This window comes from Rousettus aegyptiacus, unplaced genomic scaffold, assembly GCF_014176215.1.
Source record: "Rousettus aegyptiacus isolate mRouAeg1 unplaced genomic scaffold, mRouAeg1.p scaffold_m13_p_3, whole genome shotgun sequence".
NCBI lineage: Eukaryota > Metazoa > Chordata > Mammalia > Chiroptera > Pteropodidae > Rousettus > Rousettus aegyptiacus.
Window position 1 is genome coordinate 95,096,739 of NW_023416306.1, and position 22,317 is coordinate 95,119,055.

The 22,317-nt window shown below is 31.1% G+C and overlaps 1 protein-coding gene across 3 annotated transcripts in view; it reads right to left on the reverse strand.

Annotated features, from left to right (window-relative positions):
• The window catches only part of MIPOL1 (mirror-image polydactyly 1), a 231,853-nt gene that overhangs the window by 202,756 nt on the left and 6,780 nt on the right, over positions 1 to 22,317 (reverse strand). For 2 of the 3 annotated variants that reach the window (XM_016138601.2, XM_016138599.2), the window contains exons 2-4: positions 4,672 to 4,789; positions 2,193 to 2,330; positions 1,559 to 1,637 (exon numbers count right to left, since the gene is read on the reverse strand). Coding sequence is in view for 1 of the 3 variants with exons in the window: in XM_016138599.2 (XP_015994085.2) it covers positions 1,559 to 1,577 (19 nt within the window). In the remaining 2 variants the exon portion in view is untranslated. Of the gene's footprint in view, positions 1 to 1,558; positions 1,638 to 2,192; positions 2,331 to 4,671; positions 4,790 to 22,317 lie in introns of those variants that run through there. The other variant, XM_036238290.1, reaches the window with a different exon arrangement.

Sequence of the window (22,317 nt, forward strand, 5' to 3'; positions counted from 1 at the left end):
CATCTTTCCTTCTTATTCTACATTTATGAAAAGAATTTCCTCCACAGCCTCTAGCTCTTTAGATATATTAAAAATAATTTCTTTGTGTTCTTAAAGATCCTTTTGTCTATAATTTGCACAATATGACTTTTCACAGTAATGTAACCTATGAAAAGGGAACATAAGTAATGGGGACATCATTATTTACTTCTTACTTTGTACATATATTGAGTAAAACTGCTTTGAACTCTTCAAAAAAAGAATGTTTACTTGCTTATTTGCATAAATGAATACAAACAGCTGTAACAAATTAGTTCCCACCAATGTATCCTTATCACAAACTTGAATATAGAGAGAGTCAACCAAAACTGTCACAAAGTCCATTCACTAAAACATTTAACTTTGCACTAAAGACCTTTAAATACATTACTCAGATATTACTTGCTATTACTTTATACACAATTCGATCAGTTACTTGGATTCTAAACTCATAACGAGCAGCCTAGTATCACAAATAAGTTGCTAATAGTAGGTATAAATTACAAGAAAATTTATAACAGTATGGAAATTAACAACAAATGCAGAAATCAGAAAAAGGTACACTCAGAAAACACAGCATCATTCTATACCTGAAAACAATGCATAGCTATTAACTTACTTAGTATAAAGATGATAGAATGATCCCCCCAAATGGCCTTTAACCTTCTGAAAAAGGTAAACAGTATGGTTGATAACATGGTGAAAAAGGAGCCTTGTTGGGGGAGGTGGAATACAAAAAGAGATATGTGTGATGTTTGGATAATAATTCTAGTTTTTAAATTATAAAATTGGAGGAAGTAAAAATGAAATACATAAAGTTTAAGCCTTCAACTATACATAATACCATATTCAGAATAATTACTTTCCCAAGGTTTCCAGATTTGCACCATTTTACTGTAAGGAACCTCAATTAAAAATCTAACGTTTTTTAAAACCTCTCTTCATGACTACATTGTTCTTTAGATAAATAGATGTGTGATGCTTCTCCCTCTTCTCTCTCTAGTCATCTCTTAGTCAAACTGTGTTTCTGTCTCTGACTGTTCTCTCCCTCTGCCTGTGCATATCCGTGTGTATCTTTTTTTTTTTTTATCTCTTTCCTTGTCTCTGACTCCATCTGCACATCTCTGCATGTCTCTATTGTTCTGACTCTCTCTGGGCCCCTCTGATCCCAACTCTCTGTATCTCTTTCTGGGAGTGTCTTTCGGTACGCACTTATCTCTACATGTGTCTCTTTATTTGTATGTGTCTCGGTCTCTTTCTCTGCGTGTGTCTCTCAGTATATGTATATGTCTGTCTGTCTCTCTGTATATATCTTCCATGTCTCATTCATAGTGTGTTTTTTTCTGTGTGTGCCTTCTTTGTGTCTTTTTTGCAATATGTGGGTCTCTTTATGTATGCCTTCTTCTTTGTGTGTGGGTACATGTGCACGAGTGCTTTTCTGCCTCTGTCTAATATATTGGTTAGAACAAACACACTTCATTCAGTGTCCTGAACTAGCACAACACCTGGGGTTTGGTATTAATGACTTAAAAGTCCTTACCTTTTGACCAGTCCTCCATTTGTACTTCTGTTCTTGTTTGCTCTGGCAATGTCTCTGGTTTTTGCTCCAAGATTTGAAGCTAAAATAAAGCCAACTCTAGATAAATAAACTTAAAACAATATATTGGAACACACCTAAGCCTTACCTTTGTTTAACAGAATTTACAGGATAAATGGTTGTCTAAAACATTTATAATGGTACAATTAACTGTATTTCAACAGGTAAAGTTAGATCTTTTTTCTCAGAAAAAGGGTCTTTCCTTCACACTTATAGTTTACTAAATACAGTTCAAATTAAGCTTCTAGACATTCTTGCTCCATTATGGTTATTTAAGTCTCCAATTATAACTTCGACAATTTAAGAAAAATAAAATTTGTAGCCTACTTGTCATAAACTTTACACCAAAAATTTTGAATTCATTGACTTGAATTTGCAATGCATATTTTTATATAAATATTTTATACTTGTAAAAGTAATTTAAGAATGCTATTCCTTTTTTAAAAAAATAAAGACTATCATTAGCTTGTGGAATTGATAATTCTATCACATTTGTTTTCATAATAAACATGACAAAAGCTATACAAGTTTTATTATTTTTTTTGCATGGTTTTAAGGAGAATAAAATTAGATTTACCTCACAGCTAGAACTCTTCGTTCTTTAAAAAGTCCTCAAATAAAGCTGTAGTAAGCTTCTCCTTTTCCAATTTTCTCTAAATATGTTGATCTGGAGTTGGCAATCTTTTTCTAAGTTCCTCATTTACTTTTGGATTAGCTGAAAATATAGGAAGTTATTAATATCAAAGAAATATGTTCTAGTCAATGAAGCCATTTCCCTACATATTGCCCAAAAAGGTTAATAATAATTGCAGTCTTTTAATAAGAGATTCATATAGCAAGACATGTAGAAAATACAGTCTTTAATAACCTCTGGAGTATTTTAAAACATGTCTAACAGGCCTTAATGTGCTTAGTAATATACTATTTAAAACCATAATTTTATCCCTTTGCAATATACAGTCACTCTTCCTCATCATTTACCCAGCTAATGAATGCCAGCAATTAGTAAAATGTAATCCCATTGCACAATCATTTTAATGCTTTTAGCACTCAGAAAAGTAAACACCAAATTAATACTGCTCAAGCCATATCAGATCCTAGTTGGAAGCAAGCAATTATAGTTCAGCTCCTCAGGTGTAATTAAATGATTGGAATGATTTAGTTCCATAAATGCAAGTTAATTCATAAGCAAGCAACAAATATACTGGGAGTAATTACAAGAAACATTGACAGTCTAAGCAGGACTAATTTTTTTTTATGAGGCTGACATAGTAAAATGCTGCCCTCTGCTGGGCATATAAATGAATCTCTCAGAGCTGAAAACAAAACCACCACCCTCATCCAAAACCTAACTTCTAAAAAACCACTAGAAAAAATTAAACCCAATATATTAATTTGATTTCATTCCTTATACAAAAATTTTAATGTGTGCATTATATTTTGATCATTCTACCTTCCTGGTAATTAATGCTTTTCCCAATCAAACTCTGAATATGAGTCCCAAAACATAATGGCATGTTTGCATATATATTCCTGTATATCTAATGAAACCAAATCATTCATATATAACATTGACAGACTGCAAGTAAAACTTCTAGTACCCAAATAGACTGCCAGGCCAATGCCTATAGTTTCTCACTGTTAACCCCTAAGTGGCCTATTATAGATAAAAGCTAAACTATGCTTTTATAAGTATTAAAATTCTCAAGAAAAATAATCTCTGAAAAACACAACATAAAATATTTGTCGTTATGGTGAGTATACATAATGGTCTTAGATTAATTGTTTTTAATAAATTTCAATAATAAATATAAAAATGAGCACTAGTGTAATGTCATTAAAAGCATATTTTAAAACATAAAGAATAACTACAAAAAATGCACCTCAGTTTTACTTGTCATTCCCAACTTTTTACTTTCTTAGGCTAAAATACAGAACAAATTTCTTTGTATACTACACTCAGATGGTTAACTAAACCTCTCACACTAAACTTTAAGAAGCTTATTCATTATACATTTGTTAAGCTATAATCAATAAGTCTGTGTTGGCATATATGTAATTTTAGCACTAAACTCAATCACAATCCTCCCTTTGACTTTCTGCAAAATTGAACATATTCTCAAATACTACCAATAACACAATAAACGTTTAATTCTCTAATCAATGCAAATGATACTTGCACAGGATAATGTTTAACACTACCAACATTTTGGGGAAGGGCGGGAGCTTTCTTGTTCTCCTAATATGCTTTCGAATGCATTAAAATAACCATTTCTAAGTCATATCCTATGCAAATTATTTAAATAAAATAAATCAAAATATTAAAAAGTCCTGCCACTAAGTTTAAAATGTACAGCACATTTGCTTTGCCCTTGATGTCACAGTCTTATTTTTCAATTCATATCTTGTACACTGTAAGTTAATTGCTTTTGGAAAGTACTTATTATTCATGTAAAAATTAATGTGCCAATGTGTTTAAATCCTCTTAAATGACCATTCATGCATCTTTCTTCTTTAAGTACCAATGAAAGCTGTCAAAAGACATCAATGCAATATGATCTTAAAGAAAGTTCTAATAGAGATTTTTTTTGTGCTAACACAAGATTTTCATATTCACCAACTTTACTTAAATTCCATTAATTTTTTAAGCTACTTTTAATAAATTCACCAAGTAAAATTTTTAGGCCCCATAGTCTGTCATTTGTGTTCCAGCTGGCATTATGAATATTAATAACAGTGTTATCCTGATTAAATAGGCTTCGTATAAAATCCCTGTGAATCCTATAGCTCAGACATCTCATTTTTCCAACTCTTTATGAATTTGGATTCTGACATTAAACTGGAAAAATCTTAAAAAACAGATTTAATGACACATTTGCATGTTGTCAAGCAAAAAATTAGATGTTCTAATGAATCAAATAATTACAACTTATATACCTACATATTGCAATAGGAACAGATGATTTCTGTAAACATGCAACATATTTTACACTTCTATTTATTTCAGGACAAAGGATTAAGACTAATAAAACAGTAATTTGTTTCCTTACACTTACCTTTAAGATTTGATATCAATAACTTTTTTTCACTAAAAATTATATATTCACATCGAAACCAGTGGGATGATTTTTCAATGGACAGCTGATGAGGCTTCTTAATCAAAAGGCTCACTTACTACAACATAGACAAAATATAAGTTAATTGCTTTATAATTATTAATGCATATCTCAGGTTCAAGTAGCAAAATAAAATTGATTTCCAACTCAAGTCTGTTAAGTAGTGCCGGAAAAAATAACCCATGTTAAAGAAGAAAAAAGAAAATCTTTACTAAAACAGATAGAACATAACATATTAGCATCTGTTAAATTAAAATCTTTTCCATCAAAGATTCCTAACTTCATTCCTCCGAGTTGTTTTTAATTCTCAAAGAGAATCTGAATATATCTCCCAAAATTTCATAACTTCACCCTATCAAAATATATAAAATGAAAAAATTTAACATCTCTGTGCTCTCAAATATAACTTGACTCTCAAAGTTTACTCAATAGTGAAACACCTCATGAAACAAATTTTTTTCTTTGACCAGCCTAAAATTTCTAATCTGCCTAAAAAACTTTATCTGATTCTCACATTTATCCTTTAAAATTAAATGACTTTTAAAATATATTAATATAAAATGGGATTTTATTCGCCAATGCAACACCACCCAGGACTTCTTAAAAATGAGATGCCATTTCTACCTTCCTCCACAAAAGCCACGTTATGGCAAAAGTTTTTGGCCGACTCTGGTTAACGGAATTTCCCCCTTAATGTCTCCTTAGTTTAATTACAAATTTGTGTAACTTGAATCCAATAGTGTCAAACTAGGAATCATTTATAATACTCCCTCATATCTGACTATAACTTTAAAAACTCAAATTTCATATTTCCTAGACTGAGAAATGTCTATAATTTCCGCATTGAAATGATTTCATTAAAAGGCCAAAGGAGAGCACTGTGTTTCTGAGAGCCAAACATTTTATCACATAATTCAACATATACAATACAACATATGTATATGTTCTACTGCTGGATTTCATCTTATTAGACAAAAGTCTCTCAAACATTCACAGTCTCTTGGACATTTTCTCCCCGAAAGAATTCCTTTCATTCATAGTGCCTCACATCACAGCCCACTCACGCCCTGCCAAGCTCCAGAAGACCCAAGTTCCTCAGAGCCAGGGAAGCAAGTAGAGGATTAAGGAGAAAGGAAAAGGAATAAAAGTGGCTCCACACCAGAGCTATTAAAATTTAAAATTGCATATACAATTTGACCCCTCAGTTCCACTACAAAAGTACTTAAAATATATTAATATTAAAATAAAACATTTTATGTACAAAGATAATTATTGAAGCAGTATTTATTTGTAAGAGAAATGACTTGTGCTCCATAGTGAACGTCTTTCTGTTCATTGAACTCACCAAATTTTTCTTCTTCTTCTTCTTCTTCTTTTTTTTTTTTTTTTTTGCCTCAGAGCTTTTATACTTACCATTCCCTCTGCCTAGAATTCTCTTCTCTATAATTCTCGTTTCTAGGTCTCTAAACCATTTTTCTCATCATTTAGGCCTTGCTCAAAAGGTTTTGCTTGGCCATCCTATGAAAATAGAAACTCCTTTCTCATCATATTACCTATACTACAGCCTTTGTGAAACTAATTTGGGGTTTATTTCATTGTTTTCGATACACCTCAGCCAACTATGTGCATGAAAGTTACATGCAAGCAGGACCCTTGATTTTCATTTTTATCTGTATCCTTAAAAGGGTGTTGGGCATACAGTAAGTACTTAGTGTATATTTGCTGGACAGACAGGTAGATGGACAGATGACTAGCAGAAAAACAGACCTAACATAAATGTTCAGCAATATAAAACTGGTAAAATAAAATGGGGTACAACTATACAGCACATCTATAAGGTTTGTACCACACATGCAAGAGATACGTACTTTGTGTAGAAAATCCTTTCAATAAGTATTTGTGAAGCACCTATCTATCTAAATATTGTCAGACACCACTCTGGGAGTTAGATATAAAATGGCAAATAAGGCAAATAAATTTTCTACCCAAAATATATTTTAGCTAAAATAATATAGACACAGAACATGGATAAATTAAAAACAGAAAACATGTAAAATTGTACTTACATATGTATACATGCTTGAATAGGCATAGTATTTTTATCAAGAATAATACATAGGAAACTATTACCAGTGGTTACCTTGAAAAGACAGACTAAGAGTTGAGCTGGAGATTGAGAAAATGAAAAAAAGAAGATTTCTGTTTCATTTTATAACTGTCTAATTTGACTTTTTAAAAATCATGTCCATGTATGATTTTTAACTTAACAATTACATATTTATAGATAACTTTGGAATTGAATGGAAAAGTTTGAAAGAAGCAATATTACATCTGAGAGATTCAAAATGAATACAAAGGAAGTAATCTTGACTCCTGAAAATTTGAAAAAATTATTATTGCTTAATTAATCTTTCATTGTTATACTCTGTTACAGTTGTTTGCTTGCTTGCTTGCTTGCTTGGTTTAAGTACAGTAAAAAAAATCAAATTAAATTAATATATGGCAGGAATTTTTTGAAACAGAAAAGTTTGAAATGAATGAAAGCATTCCCTGATAATTAAGCAAATATTTCCCCCCCAAAATTACATTTCTTTGTTCAATGAGTGTCTACTATCACTGGTCTTAGTGTTCATGACTCTGAAGTTTAAAAGTTGTTTTATATTATGTTTGTATTATGTTTGTCGCAGATGCTTCCCCTGTGTTATATGCTTTAGTAACCAATAAATTACCATCAAAAAAGATGAATTACTTCTCATCTCTGAAGGTCACAGAAGGACATCAAATTAAAACAAATATTTGGTATTTAAAATACATGGTTTTTACATTTTCAAAACTTGGAGGGCAAAACTATATACTACTTGGAATACTGAAATAGTTTTCATTGCCAGTTACAAACAACACTTTGAGAATGTACATGGCATTACATAGTCTACTGATAATTTTTAAAAAGTAAAACTTTAAAACGAGTATTTTCAGAGTTAATCAGATACAGGATTTTCTAAAATGTCCTAAAACGTTTTGCTCTAGGCCAAACTAAACTAAATCACTTAATCTAGCACAGAACAGAAGATAAAAACAAAGTCAGCTTATAGAATAGTTTCTCTAGGGAACAAACAGCCTGTTTTCTTAAGATTCACGTGCGTGCCAAGTTCTGATGCAACGACACACTCCTTTACAAAAAGGCTTGCGTTTCCACACAACCAAATGAAGTTCTTGGCAAATCACAGGTAAAAAAAAGTATTAAGAGAGTTAAGACGATATATAATGACAACTGGTATGAACAGCCACTTGAAATCAAATCAAACAACAGCTATTAGAAAATGGCTTTCTAAAATTAAAAAAAGATCTTAATTCATCATACATAATAATGCTTACTAACATATTTTTATCAAAAAGCATATATGAGAACCAACATACTCTAATAACAAGTTATACATTTACATTTTGAATACTTAATAGCAATTCATACATCGCATAATACAATGTTTGTACAATTTGTTACAATTACAGTACCTAATTATTCCCAATGGAAAGTGCTGCATGCAAACTATTCATTTTACCTTTTTAAATATGTTAAAGACAACTTCAAGTTTACAAAATATAATTACTAGAAACAAACTCTTCAAAGAGTAAAATAAATGTTAGGCCTAGCTCTCTCATTTCTTGTTCAATATAAAGAGTTACAGCCATCAGCCTTAGTTTTCTGAGTAACTACAAAAGCTTATGTGATTTCTTAAGAGCCATTCTTAATAAATGTTTTCATTAACGAGAAGTATGATAACAGGGTCCTAAACCAGATATTCTGCAGTTAAGGTAGAATAAAAGTACAGTACAAAAAGGAAGAATATTAGCAGCCAAAATGTATACGGAAATTTCCTTCAACAAACACTTTTATTCTTCTTGCATTTAAAATTATAAGAAAATTTCAACTATCAATTATATATAAGTATTGAACTATCGCTTTGTTATCACATTATAGTTTCTTAGGACCCAGATATATGTTCACTGAAATCTGTTTCCAAAATTAAATTTTTAAAAAGAAATTCCAAAACAGCAAATCGACTGAATTAAAAATATTAAGTACAAAATTAATAGTAATACAACTATACAGTGTTCCAATGTATTCATAAATTAAGCAATGTATGTTAATTTTTTCAGTCATTTTCCAAAAAACATTGATGACCTTTCATTTTAAAAGATAACAATTTTCCTTCTTTCAAGAAAATGGCATCTCTATGTGTTGATTTATATAATTGTGATTATTACAAAATGGCTAAATGAATAACGACATTTTACAATGCTAATTGTGCAAGAAAAGCTTTATAAACTGCAAAGAAAATAGAGAAACAAAAATTGAACCTTACCTTGACATAAATATTAAAACTATTACAAAATAGCAGGCAACCATTATAAGCCTCCTGATGGAAGTGTGTAACACTGATAAACATCCTGGGGTAGCAGTGGGGTATAGAGAATTGGGAAAAGGGGAGCAGGATTAACAAGGCATACAGAATATGGAGATATAGATGAAATAAGATGAACTAATATAAACCATGAAGAAGAATTGTTGAACCTGGCTAATGAATACACAGGGGTTCACTATTGTTTCTCTACTCTTGAATTTTTACAGTTTTTTATAATAAGTAGTTTAATACAGATTGTAAAATACACACACACACACACATACAGCATTATTTACCTTCTAGCAAAAGTCATCAAATAATCTTTCACAGAACCAGCAATAAGTATTCCATTTTATATTAGAACATTATCAAAACCCCATCAATCTCATGCCTGATACACACACACACACACACACACTCGCACAATATATCATGCAACAAATATTACACATCTTTCACAAATATATATACACATTCCTCACACAGATTCTATACTACATGTGATCTGTAGAAAAGCCTACAAATTTCATCTTAGCATGTAGGAACTGAAAAGAAAGTATTACCAATTGAGGGATATGTACTTTATTTATTAAAATGCTTTGGAATTAGTCCCTGACCGTAAATCTGACAACTTCCTGAAGCTAAGACCTTATGTTATCAATGACCTAGTTAGTGCATATGGGAAATGGGGTAGGTACCCTTTGTTACCTTTAGCAAACATTTTCCTCACCAACCTACTTAGAGGCCATCTGCTACACCATGAAGCAACATCCTAGTTAACTAAAGCTACTTATTTGCAATGTAAGTAACCAAGTTTATCGTTTTTTGGAGTCATAACTATATGAATCATTCTGCATGCAGAAAAAAAAATTGACGAAAGAAATCAAGATCTAAATAAATGGAGAGGCATACTGTGTTTAAAAAGGAAGATATGTCAGTTCTCCTCCAAAGTAACTAATATATTTAATACAGTACCAATTAAAATTACAGCAAGATACTTTATGGATATAGACAAAGTAATTCTAAAAATTAAATGAAAATTCAAAGGAATGAGAATTGCTTAAACGATTCTGAAAAAAGAAAGAATAAAGTTGGAAAAAGCACACTACCCAACTTAATATTTACTATAAACTATAGTAATCACAACAGCATAGTATTGGCAAAGGAAAGGAAATCTAAGTCAAAGAAACAAATTAGGGAATCCAGAAATAAACTCAAATAAACATGGCCATTTGATCGCTACCAAAAGTGCAAAAAGAGTTTTAACTATGAACTAAATTTTATACCATATGTAAAGATTAATTAAAATGAGTCACAGATCTAAATGAAAGAAGCAAATCTATAAAATTTTTAGAAGAAACATAATATACTTTCTTATATACCAGGAATGTTCTATTGGCATTTAAAATGAAGTGTACTTCTAACAAAATATGGATAAGATCTATCTGAGGAAAACTATAAAACCCTGATAAAAAATAAATCGAAGATCTAAATAAATGGAGAGATATTACATGTACATGGAAAGGAATTCTCAATATTGTCAAGATATCAGTTCTTCCCACTTGATCTATAGACTCGGTGCAATGCCAATCAAAACTCAAGCAAGTTCTTTTGTGACTATTGATAAACTAGTTTTAAAGCTCATATGGAGAGACAGAAGACCCAGAGTAGCCAACAAAATATTGATGAAGAACAAAGATTGACACTACCCAGCTTCAACTACCCAGAAGATTGACACTACCCAACTTCAAGACTTACTATAAAGCTATTGTAGTCAAGACAGTGTGGTTCTTAGTGAGTGAATAGACAAATAGGTCAGTGGAACAGAATAGGGAGCACAGAAATAGATCCACCCACACAAAGAGTCAAATGATCTCTGAGAAAAGAACAAAGGCAATTCAATAGAAAAAGGATAGTCCTTTCAATACATGGTGCTGGAACAATTGAACATCCACATGAAAAACTGAAGATAGGCACAGGCTGCATACCTTTTACAAAAATTAACTCAAAATGGATCAAAGCTAAATGTAAAATACAAAGTGGTAAAACTAGAATTTTTTTTCACATATGTGAAAATCTAAGTGATACTGGGTTTGGCAATGTCTTTTTAAATACAACAAAAGTACAATCCATGAAAGAAACAACCGATAAGCTAGACTTCATTAAAACTTAAAACTTTTGCTCCATGAAGGATACTGTTAAGTCAATGAAATAATAAGCCACAGGCTTGGAGAAAATATTTGCAAACCATACATCCAACAAAAGACTGAAATCCAAAATATGTAAAGAACTCTTAAATCTCAACAATAAAAAAAGGAGCAATCCAATTTAAAAATGAGCAAAAGATATGATCATATATGTCATCAAAAGATATACAGATGGCAAATAAGGAAAAAGAGGCAGAACATCATGTCATTAGGCAATTGCAAATTAAAACAACAATGAGATACCACTCTACACTATTAGAATAGCTAAAACCCAAAATACTGATGACTCCAAATGCTGACAATGATGTGCAGCAACGAGACCTCTCATTCACCACTGGTACAGCCACTTTAAAAGACAGTTTGGAAGTTTCTTAAAAAACTAAAGATACTCTTACCATGCTACCAAGTAACTGCACTTCTTAATATTTACACAAATGAGTTGAAAACATATGTCCACACAAATATCTATAATCAATTGTTAATAGCAGTTCTATTCATAATTTCTAAAACTTGGAAGCAATCAAGATGTCCTTCAATAGGTGAATGGATAAACAAATTGTGGTACACCCATACAATAGAATGCTATTTAGCAATAGAAAGAAGTGATTTATTTAACCATGAAAGACATGGAAAATCCTTAAATGTATATTGCTAAGTAAAAACAGATGATCTGAAAAAGGTACAAACTGTAGGAATGCAACCATATGATGTTTTGGAAAAGGCAGAACTATGGTGACAGTAAATAATTAGTGGTTGATGGAGGTTGGGGGTAGGTAGGTAGAGGGAAGAGGTGAATAAGTTGAGTACATGGAACTTTTAGGGCAGTGAAACTATTTCGTACAATATTGTAATGGTGGATACATGTCATTAAACATTTTCCAAAATCCACAGAATGTACAACTCAAGGAGTGAACCCTAATGTAAATTATAGACTTTAGTTAATAATAATGTAGCAATACTAACTCATCTATTGTAACAAATATAACACAACAGTGCAAGGTGTTAATAATAGGGGAAATTGGGGGAGTGAGAAGGCATATGAGAACTTTCTATAACTGCCAATCAACTTTTTTATAAAGCTGAAACTTCTCGAAAACATAATATTTTTTTAAAAAGGGTCATATCTAAATGAAAAGAATTAATCTATATTTTTAAAGAAGAAAACAAAAGAAATCTTCATTAGGCAAAGAGTTCTTAGAAATGACACCAAAAGCACAATCCATAAATGAAAAAAAAAAGAATAATTTCTCCTTCTCAAAATCTAAAACTTTTGCTCTGTCAAATAACTGCCAAGATTAAAAGGAAAGTTACAAACTGAGAAAACATGTCTGTGAATTACATATCTGACAAAGGACTAACATCCAGAATATATAAAAAACTGTCAAAACGCAACGATAAAGAAATACGGCCAAAGGACCTATCTAAAGATGACATAAAGATGGCATATGCAAGTATATTATACTCAACATAATCAGTAATGAGGAATAATAATTAAAACCATGATGAGGTACAACTGTACACGCCTGAAAAACAAATAAAAAAACACTGACAACAGCCAGCACTGATGAGGATGAGCAACAGCTAGAACCTCACATATTGCTGGTGCAAACGTAAAATGGTACAGTCAACGTGCGAAATGGTTTGGCAATTTCTTACAAAATGTGAAGTTACAAATTGGTAAGAAAAAAGACAATCCTCACATGTTCAGAACTTAAATTCCTATATATTCAGAAATTACCAAAGTTACTGTATGTTTAGGAATTAAGAAATAACTCAATGAAAAAACCATGATGATATTTAAAAAATATTTTGAACTTCACAATAACAAATTCCAGGGAGTAGAAGATAACAGCAAAATCTTTATGATAGCGAAAATCCTGATGCCAAACCCATATAAAAATAGTATAAGAAATAAAAGAATTGAATCTCATTAATAAACACAGGTATAAAAATCATAAACAAAATATTAGCAAACAGAAACCAGCAATCAGGAAAAGTAATAATGTGTTGTGACTAGGTTGTGTTTATCCTATTACAAAGGTATTCAATATATGAACAGAAAATAATATACTCATTACACTAACATTACAGAAGAAAATCAAAGGAGAGACAAAAATCTATAGAAATGAAACATTTGATAAAATTCAACATGCATGTCTTAAAAAAACTTCAAATTATAAAAACAATAATTTGATAACAAATGTATTATACAATAATCAAGAAAAATCCTTCAAAAATGGTAAAACATTAAACATCATTCTTTGATAATGGCACAAATCAAGAATCTTGGCTATTCACACTTCTTTTAACGTTTAGATTGAAGGGACTTGCCATTACAACAATGTAAAACCCCTAGTGAGAAAATAATACAACTTTATTAAGAGATTAAAAATAACAACAAATGGAGATATTTAACAAAATTATGCACTAGAAAACTCAAAATTATAAAGTGTTGGTTCTGTTCAAATTGAATGCAGAGTGGACTGGAAAAGCCATCCATGAGAGCCACTAAAACGTCACTGGAATAAATTAGAAGTATGATGCCAGTTAACTAAAGTTTTCATAAGTCACTCTTTACCTAACTGAAATTTAAAAACATTCCTCAACGATATCTACTACACATGTAGCTGCACTCAGTTAAAATTCAGAAACAATCTATGGCACTTTTCTAGGGGCATATTATCTAATTTGAAACTCATAAGTATGCTTTCCAAGAAACTGTTGGTTCAGAAGTGAAAACAACTACAGAAAACTAAAAAATGTTTTGCTAAATCTTTTCCGGAAATGTTTCCTTCAACTAGTTAGAGAAAATTCACATTTTAATCTGCTTCTGTATAATTTTTATGATTGTTAGATCAGTTTCTCCCTACCCCAACTAAATAAATGTTTGACCAATATTTACAGATTTAAAGGGGCTATATCCACTTACTCTATCTAGACATAACTCCATGAGAGCACTTGTCATTAATTATTTACTTACCTGTCCCTCCCAATTAAGCAATCTGATTGAAGGAGGCTTATATTTCTCCCTATTGTTTCTGACTCATAACGCTTATGCAATGTATGCTGAATTAATAAAATCTCATTTTATAAACAAGGGACTAAGAGATGTTAATTGACCAGGTTATAATCTGACGACTAAGAAGTAGCAAAGCTACTCATTAATTTTTTTATTCAGCAAATATTTGTTGTTCTAGGTCCTAGATTCTAGGACTAAAACCTAGACCTTCTGACTGCAACTGCAGTGTTCTTTCTTTCCATACACGTTGAAAAAAAAACTTCTACCTTTGTTTAGTAATGAAATTGCCCTCACAGGATTATAGTGGGGAAGGAGAAACTCCTACTAGAGAGGAACTCACTACTGAACCAAAACTGCCTGTGTTGTAAATCTGGAGGAAGACAATCCCTTGTTAAACATGAAGAAGCAAGAGAACTAAAGACAAAATTTCAATATTTTCCCTAAAAAGCAAGTCAGCAACAAACCATAAAAATTGGAATAACAGAAAGATTAAAAGCAAGACTGAAAAAGTTATGTGATTTGCTACATTGTATATCTGGAGCCTTTGACAAAGTACTACAGTTTTATTTTCTTCTACCTAAATGCTTTTTGTATTCTATTAATACTTTTTATTGAGATGTCCTCTAAGTAATAATAAGTTAAAACAACCAAATAAAACTATAGTAAGATAGTAATATTAAGAGAGAAACAAATATTTTAAAGCTACTAAGCACTTAAGTAAATTCTATAAGTTCAAAATAACTTTCATTTAGGACATTCAGTATTTTCAAATAAAAATTTCCCAGAGAATTATTTCTTAGTAATAAGCGTCAAAATGTGAAACTTGTACATTTGTAATTAAACTGTTAAATAAAAGCACCTTTTGTACAGGACTTACAGAATTCCAAGCATTTTCCACCCTATAAACTAGTACAAAATCTAGTTTTTCTTCACAGCTTTTTTACTCACACCTAATTTGATAGTAATTTTTTTTAGCATTTCACCTTTTACTATGTTACAAAACATTCACCTAAATTTTCATAGGAAGAACACTTTTATGATACTTCCATTAGCTTAGATTTAATTTAAATTATATAATTAACGATTACAGCTATAACTAGCACAAACAGGTTTTGGGATGAACACTAGGGGCTCCTGGTAAGCATATAAATCAGCTGAACCAGTAGGAACAGAAGTATCTCCAAGAAGTCAGTGTACTACCCTGAGCACTAAGCCTAACACAGGCATTAGTCAGTATGTTTATACCAAGGGAAAGCAGAACTTCAGTAATTCTGGCAAACAGTGAAGTGGAAGTCATTTAATGTAATTGCAACTATATAGTGAATTTTTTAAATTATTTTTTGACCATTAAATATACTAAGTTTAAGAACAGACCAAGAGAAACTTAGCAACTGTGCCAAAACATCAATTGCACACATCCTCCAGTGATGAATGGTAAATAACATTTTTATATAGAAGGGGTAAAATTCTATTTTACCCATAGTTATATAATAAATCTACAAATTATTTAATTGTTTTAACAGATGGGTTACATAAGTTTAACCTTAGTAAAACAGGAATACCTTGGAGATATTGTGGGTTTAGTTTTAGACTACCACAGTAAGGCAAGACACAAATTTTTTAGTTTCCCAGTACATACACAAGTTATATTTACACTACATTGCAGTCTATTAAATGTGCATTAGCATTATGTCTTAAACAATGTATATACCTTAATTAAAAATACTTTATTGCTGAAAAATGTTAGCCATCATCTGAGTTTCAGCATGTTGTAATCTTTTTTGCTGGTGGAAGTTCTTATCTTCAGTTTGTTAAAAAACGAAATATCTGTGACATGCAATAAAGCCAAGAGCAATAAAATGAGGAATGCCCTTTATCACAGATAGAACTGTGCGTGCCCTTGTTTGCTACAAAGCAATAACATTAGTACACAGCTCCATCTAGTGGAAAAATATACAAACAATTCCAGAGGTTATGTCTCAGTCTTTTTATCTAATTTTACAGTAAATTAAACAAAACTGACTTTTAAAAAGTCCAGCTTTTCACTGGTAACAGGTAATGAAAATATTTTTTCCTATTCAATGTGTTAACTAACATTTTCTATTTGATCAGTGATATTTTTGAATACTCAGGATTTCTTCAACATCTTATAAATGTTTCCATAGGAAAAAGAATAGTGGCAGATCATTCTGCAAAGAAGAAATTTAGTATTCACTCTGTTCCTTTAAAGAAGAAGATAAAACTCACAATAGTCACTCCACAAGGATAAGTATGGAGCAATATCCTGCAAGCAAAACTCTCTTCAAAGTTCCTACGGTCATAATAACAAATGGGGAGATATAGACAAAAATATAAGCAGGGTTTCTAAACACTTTGTTGACCTTTCCCCAATAATAAATCACATAATGAAAAATTTTAATGTTATAAAGACAGAGACTATTAAAAGTTCCATCTTTAGTAATTATAAAACAATATAAAAACATTCTAATCACTGATGTAACTAAACTTTAAGTTAAACTCACTTCTTTTTGAATCATGACACAAAGTATATAAATTTAACTTAATGAAAGCCCATTATAATCAAGCACTGGCATAAGCGGCAGACATGAAGAGTAACAATCAACAGCTTTTTCCTTTTAATATTGTTCTTATTTCACATCTGTACATAAACTCGATACATAATATAAGTGTATGTCTCTTTATGTTGTTGATTTATTTAAAATCAAAGTTAATTAGTCTACTACTCTGGAATGTCAATTCACAGAATGTTATACATTAAAATCTTAATAAAGATTTAATACTGCATTAATTGATATCTCTAGTGCCTCTTGAGCACAGTACTTAGCAAAAGAGCATATATTTTATTTTTAAATTTTAATTTTTATTTATTTTTAAGAGTATATATTTTAAATAAACAATTCAATGTAAATTTTTTTAATGAAGTTGTAGACTTATTTTATTAACTTTAATATTTTCAACCATATAACTTTTCTTTATTGTTCACAGTATTTTTTATCAAATCAAATTGTTTTAAATTTTTCTTCCATTGGAATGCCATGAGAGGCTAAAAATTTGAAGCAATGAACTTGCTTTTGTTTAATAAACTAGTTTTTAAATTATTATTTCAGATTTTTTACCTGACCTGAGGGGGGTATCAATGACAGGAAGACAGGTAGTAAGGCTGCTAAAGCAAAAATTATATCCCACAAATAACCCAACGCTAGTTTTCTGCTATCCTTGGTAACTGTCAGATTCTTAAAGTTACTAGTTTATTAAAATTACTCTTACCTAGACCCTAAGAATAAACTGTTTATTCTGTTTATAAGAGCAAGAAATAAAACTGTTTTTTCCTCAGTTAAGACCAAGGTTGGATTTTTTTTCTTAAGGAAGTTTTATTCAGAAATTAGGAAGCCTTAAGACAGTGAATTAAACTGAAATATTGCTGGTTCTCTCCCCCAAAATCAACCTAGAAAAACTAGAAGAGAGAGCACTATGGACCCATGGAACAAACCAAAAACTTCAAGAAATCCATGTAAGTACCAGCTGTCTTGAAAGAAGATTGGCGGAGAAGACGACTATATAGCCTTGGGTGAAGAGCAGACACTAATGATGTTGAAAAAATAGGTCAGAGAAAAATTTGTGTCTTGTACCTCTCATATACTTTAGGTCAATTCTTGTCTGCCCCACCAATGAAGAAATATGTGGCAAAAACCCAAGCTGCAAGTTCCATGGGGTAATGCCAAGGGAGAGCAAAAATCCTACTGAGGTAAGGAAGAGATGAGATTTCTTAGAATGTTTGGTCTGCTATAACAAAAATACCATAGACTGGACGGCTTACAAACAACGGAAATTTATTTTTCATAGTTGTTACAGTTCTCTTGCTAAACCATGTTTCTCTTTGAAGTGTGCTTTGTCTATCTAAAATATACTTTTAATAAATATATTCTAAATCTCACTGACCTGTGATTCTTCGCTGCATCAATGAGGAAGAATGGAGGAAAAATGCTAACTACGCTTCTACACCGTGATCCTCCCCTCATGCCATTGGGGAGACTCCAAAGTTTAAATTGCTCCCACAGCAACAATGATAGAAAAAATTAGAGATGCAATTTCTAGGCACTGCCCAAATGACAGTATTATACAGAAAATATCCCAGAATACACTAAAAAACAAAACGTAGAAAGAAGGAAAAAAAGATCACCTCCTATATTCACCACCAAAATATATTCTTAAAACCTTAGTGTGGTCCCTTTGTCATTGTTGTTTTACATATGTGTAATCTATGTCCACACATACTTGATGTTTTTGTGATATTATGTCAGAAACTTTTTTCTTCAAATCACTTCAATGGTTGTTTAATATTCCATTGGATAGCAATTTCATAGTTTTGTTATGAATAGTACTAGCAGGAATATCTTTATGGCAGCTTTTAAAAATCCCATGAATATTAAATATGGCAATGTTAGAGTAGTCTAAATTTTTATCTACTAAATAACAGGCATATAATGTAGCCTTTTGTTTTTCATAAAGTACTTCCTAAAATTAAGAACATATATCAGAAGAAAAATTATTCCAAAAAATATTAGTGAAGAAAATTTCTCTAATTTTTAAGGTATTTACATGTAGACCAAATATGAGCTTCCAGAACCAACCAGTAGTAATCATGTAATGAAATATTTCACATGAGATTTTAATTCTAAAATTGTTAACAAAAACATAAGCATTTAAAGATATGAACTTAGACTTTAATTTAAACTAAGATGAAAATCAATCACTGCATGAAATAGACAATAGAAATTAAACTACTAAAATCCTAAACTGAGTTTCCTACTAAGTGAAGAATGACAAAGAAACTCATTGAGTTTTTGTATATGAACTTCCTAAGCTACAGTTCACTTTCCCAAGTGAATTAGAATAATCTTGCCCACTGTGCCAGCTCATGCCACTGAATAAAATGTTCTACTTTGGGATATCATAAGCTATATCACATAATATCTGTAGCTCCCATGCTGGTAATAAGCCGTTTGACATAAATTAAGGAAATGGCTTCAATTTACATTAAATTTAAAAGATAATAAAAGTATTATAGTACTAATTAGTTTCAAGACATGCTGCTTAAAGAAGTCTGTCATATTTCAGGAAATACTTCATTAAAAGGAATTTAAACATTTAAAAATTTTTAAGGTTACATGTATCTGGTTAAGACAATGTAAAACAGCTGTTTAACAGTCGAATGGAAACAGTATCTATAAGAAATTACCATTCAAATCCCAACCAAAAGTAGAGTAATAATGTAAAAAGTTTTCAAATGATGTGATTAACACTTTTATCATTATATCTTAACATAAAGATACAGAATCTTAGGTCATACATGATAAAATATTGCTTCCTAGGATAAAACATTATTTAAAATAAATAAATACACGAATAAGAAAATGCACACTGTAGGGGAGGAAAACTTTTTCTCGATCCTCAGGATCCTTTGCTGGACCTGAATATTAAACTGACCAACACAAATTAACAGAAGAAAAGCATATAAATTTATTTAATGTAAGTCTTACATGACATGGGAGCCTTTGCAAAGAAATGAAGACCCAAAGAAATGGTTATAACATTTTTATACCAGCGGAAAGTGGTGGGGAAAAAATGTGATAGGGCAAAGGGTACAGGAGCCAAAGGGTCTGGATTCCTTTAGGTATCCCTATCCCTTTGTCTCTGGAGGTAAGAATGCTCCTTCCCTCCAGGTATAGGGAGGGCACCTCTCACATGAGGGTCTTATATGACAGGTTTTAGGGGAGATGGGGAGGTGACAGAGTTCCTCCTGTACCTGCCATTTCTCAAATTCCTTCGGTTTAAGATATTCAGTATGCTGAGGTGCTATAGTCTGTTCCCTTATGTATGTGTTCTGAACCCATCAGCACAAAATGAAAATACCCTATAAATTACCCTGTCCTAATTAGCTATTATTTTGGATAATAAAGCATAGTGGGAAAAAAAGTGTACAAATACTAATTACAAGAAAGCAGGAGTTACTACAGTAATACCAGACAAAATGAAAGAAGAAAAACCACCAACTAAAGACATACATTTAAGAGTTTAATTTACTAACAAGACATAAATAATTCTAAATATGTAAGTACTTAATAAGAGTGTCAAAATACATGACATATAATGAAAAATCATCAGATAAATCCCTAATTATAGTTAGAAACTACACTACACCTCTCTTGATAATCGGGAGAATACACAAAAAATCAGCAAGGATATAGAACACTCCATATATCGATCAAATTGACCTATATGTGCTTATAGAAAACACCCAACATGGGAGAATACATAATCTTTTCAAGTGCACAAGGCACATTTACAGAAAAGACTTTATTCTGGTCCATACAATAAAGCTCAACACATTTATAAAAATTGAAATTGTACAAATTATGTTTTCTTACCACAACAGAAATAAACTAGAAACCAATAACAGAAATCTCAAAAATCTCCCAATACTTCTAAATAATCCATGGTTCAAAAAAGAGAATAAAGAAAAATTTTAAAGTATTTTGAACTATATAAAAATGTAAATACAACATATCAAAATTTGTGGGATGTAGCTTAATTAGTGCTTGGAGGGAAATTTATAGTATTAAACACATATATCGAAAGAAAGGAGGAAGGCCTCTCATTAATATTAAAGCTATAATCTTTAAAAAAATACAAAAGTAAAAGTAAACCTAAAGCAAGCAGAAGGAAGGAAATGATATCAAAAATCAATATAACTGAAAATGTAAAATCATCTTAGAAAATATCAATGACACCAAAAGTTGGTTCTTTGAAATGATATTGATAAGCCTTTTGCCAGCCAGGTCAACATAAAAAATAAAGATATAAATCGCCAATATCAGTAAGAAGACATTAAACAGATCCCACAGACACTAAAAAGATAAAAAGGGAGTAACAAACAACTTCATACCCATAAACTTGACAAATTCCTTGGAAGACACAATCTACCTAAGCTAACTCAGTAAGGATAGATAACCAGAATAGCCCTGTATCTGTTAAAGAAACTGAATCCACAGTTTAAAAAACCTTCCTACAGAGAAAACTCCAGGCTCAGAGTTTATAAGAGCTCTTAAATTGCCTTTCTTTCCTAGAAACCTTACTTAGAAGGCTTCTCTGAAATCTGGACCATCTGCCCTCTAGACTTGCTATAGAGCTGTCCCTCCAGTGACATTATTTCACCTTTCTCCTGGGTTAGATTTACTGTTCCCTACATTCCAAGTCTTTCACTATTTTATTTTGCTAGAGCATAACTTCTGAGGCTTTCCAGGTCTGAAAATCTTTGTTCCACTCCCATATCTCATTGCTTGTTGACTAGCCAAGAATTCTGAGATTGAAAAGTACTATTCTTCAAAACTTCAGATCATTGCGACTCTGTATTCTAGCAGCTGATGCTGCTGGTCAAGAAGACTGATGCTGGTATATTCAATTCTTTTTCTTTTTAAGTAGACTATTTTTGTGTTCTTTCAGAGAATCTTCAAAAATTTTTTTTTTCATTCTTGGTGCTGTGAAATTTTACAAACATGGGCCTATGGGTAGTTTTTGTTTGTTTAATATTGAGCACTCTAACAACAGGAACATAAAATGCTGTGCGCATGATTTTTAATGAAGGTTGTTTATGTTGGGGTGATAGAATTTGGTGTAATGTTTCACTGTCATCTTTTTTATTTATTTATGTTGCTTGAAAGTTTAGAATTAGCATATATCATTTTTATAAAACTATGCCATTAAAATGTAAAAAGAATATCCCACAATGTTAATTAAAGATTTAAATATGCAAACTGATTCCACAACTCTACTTCTAGAAATCTGTGTTCTAGCAAAAGATGCAAACATATAAATCCATGATATATATTTATATGGTTTTATATATTATTATATAGTTATTTTGTTTATATAATTT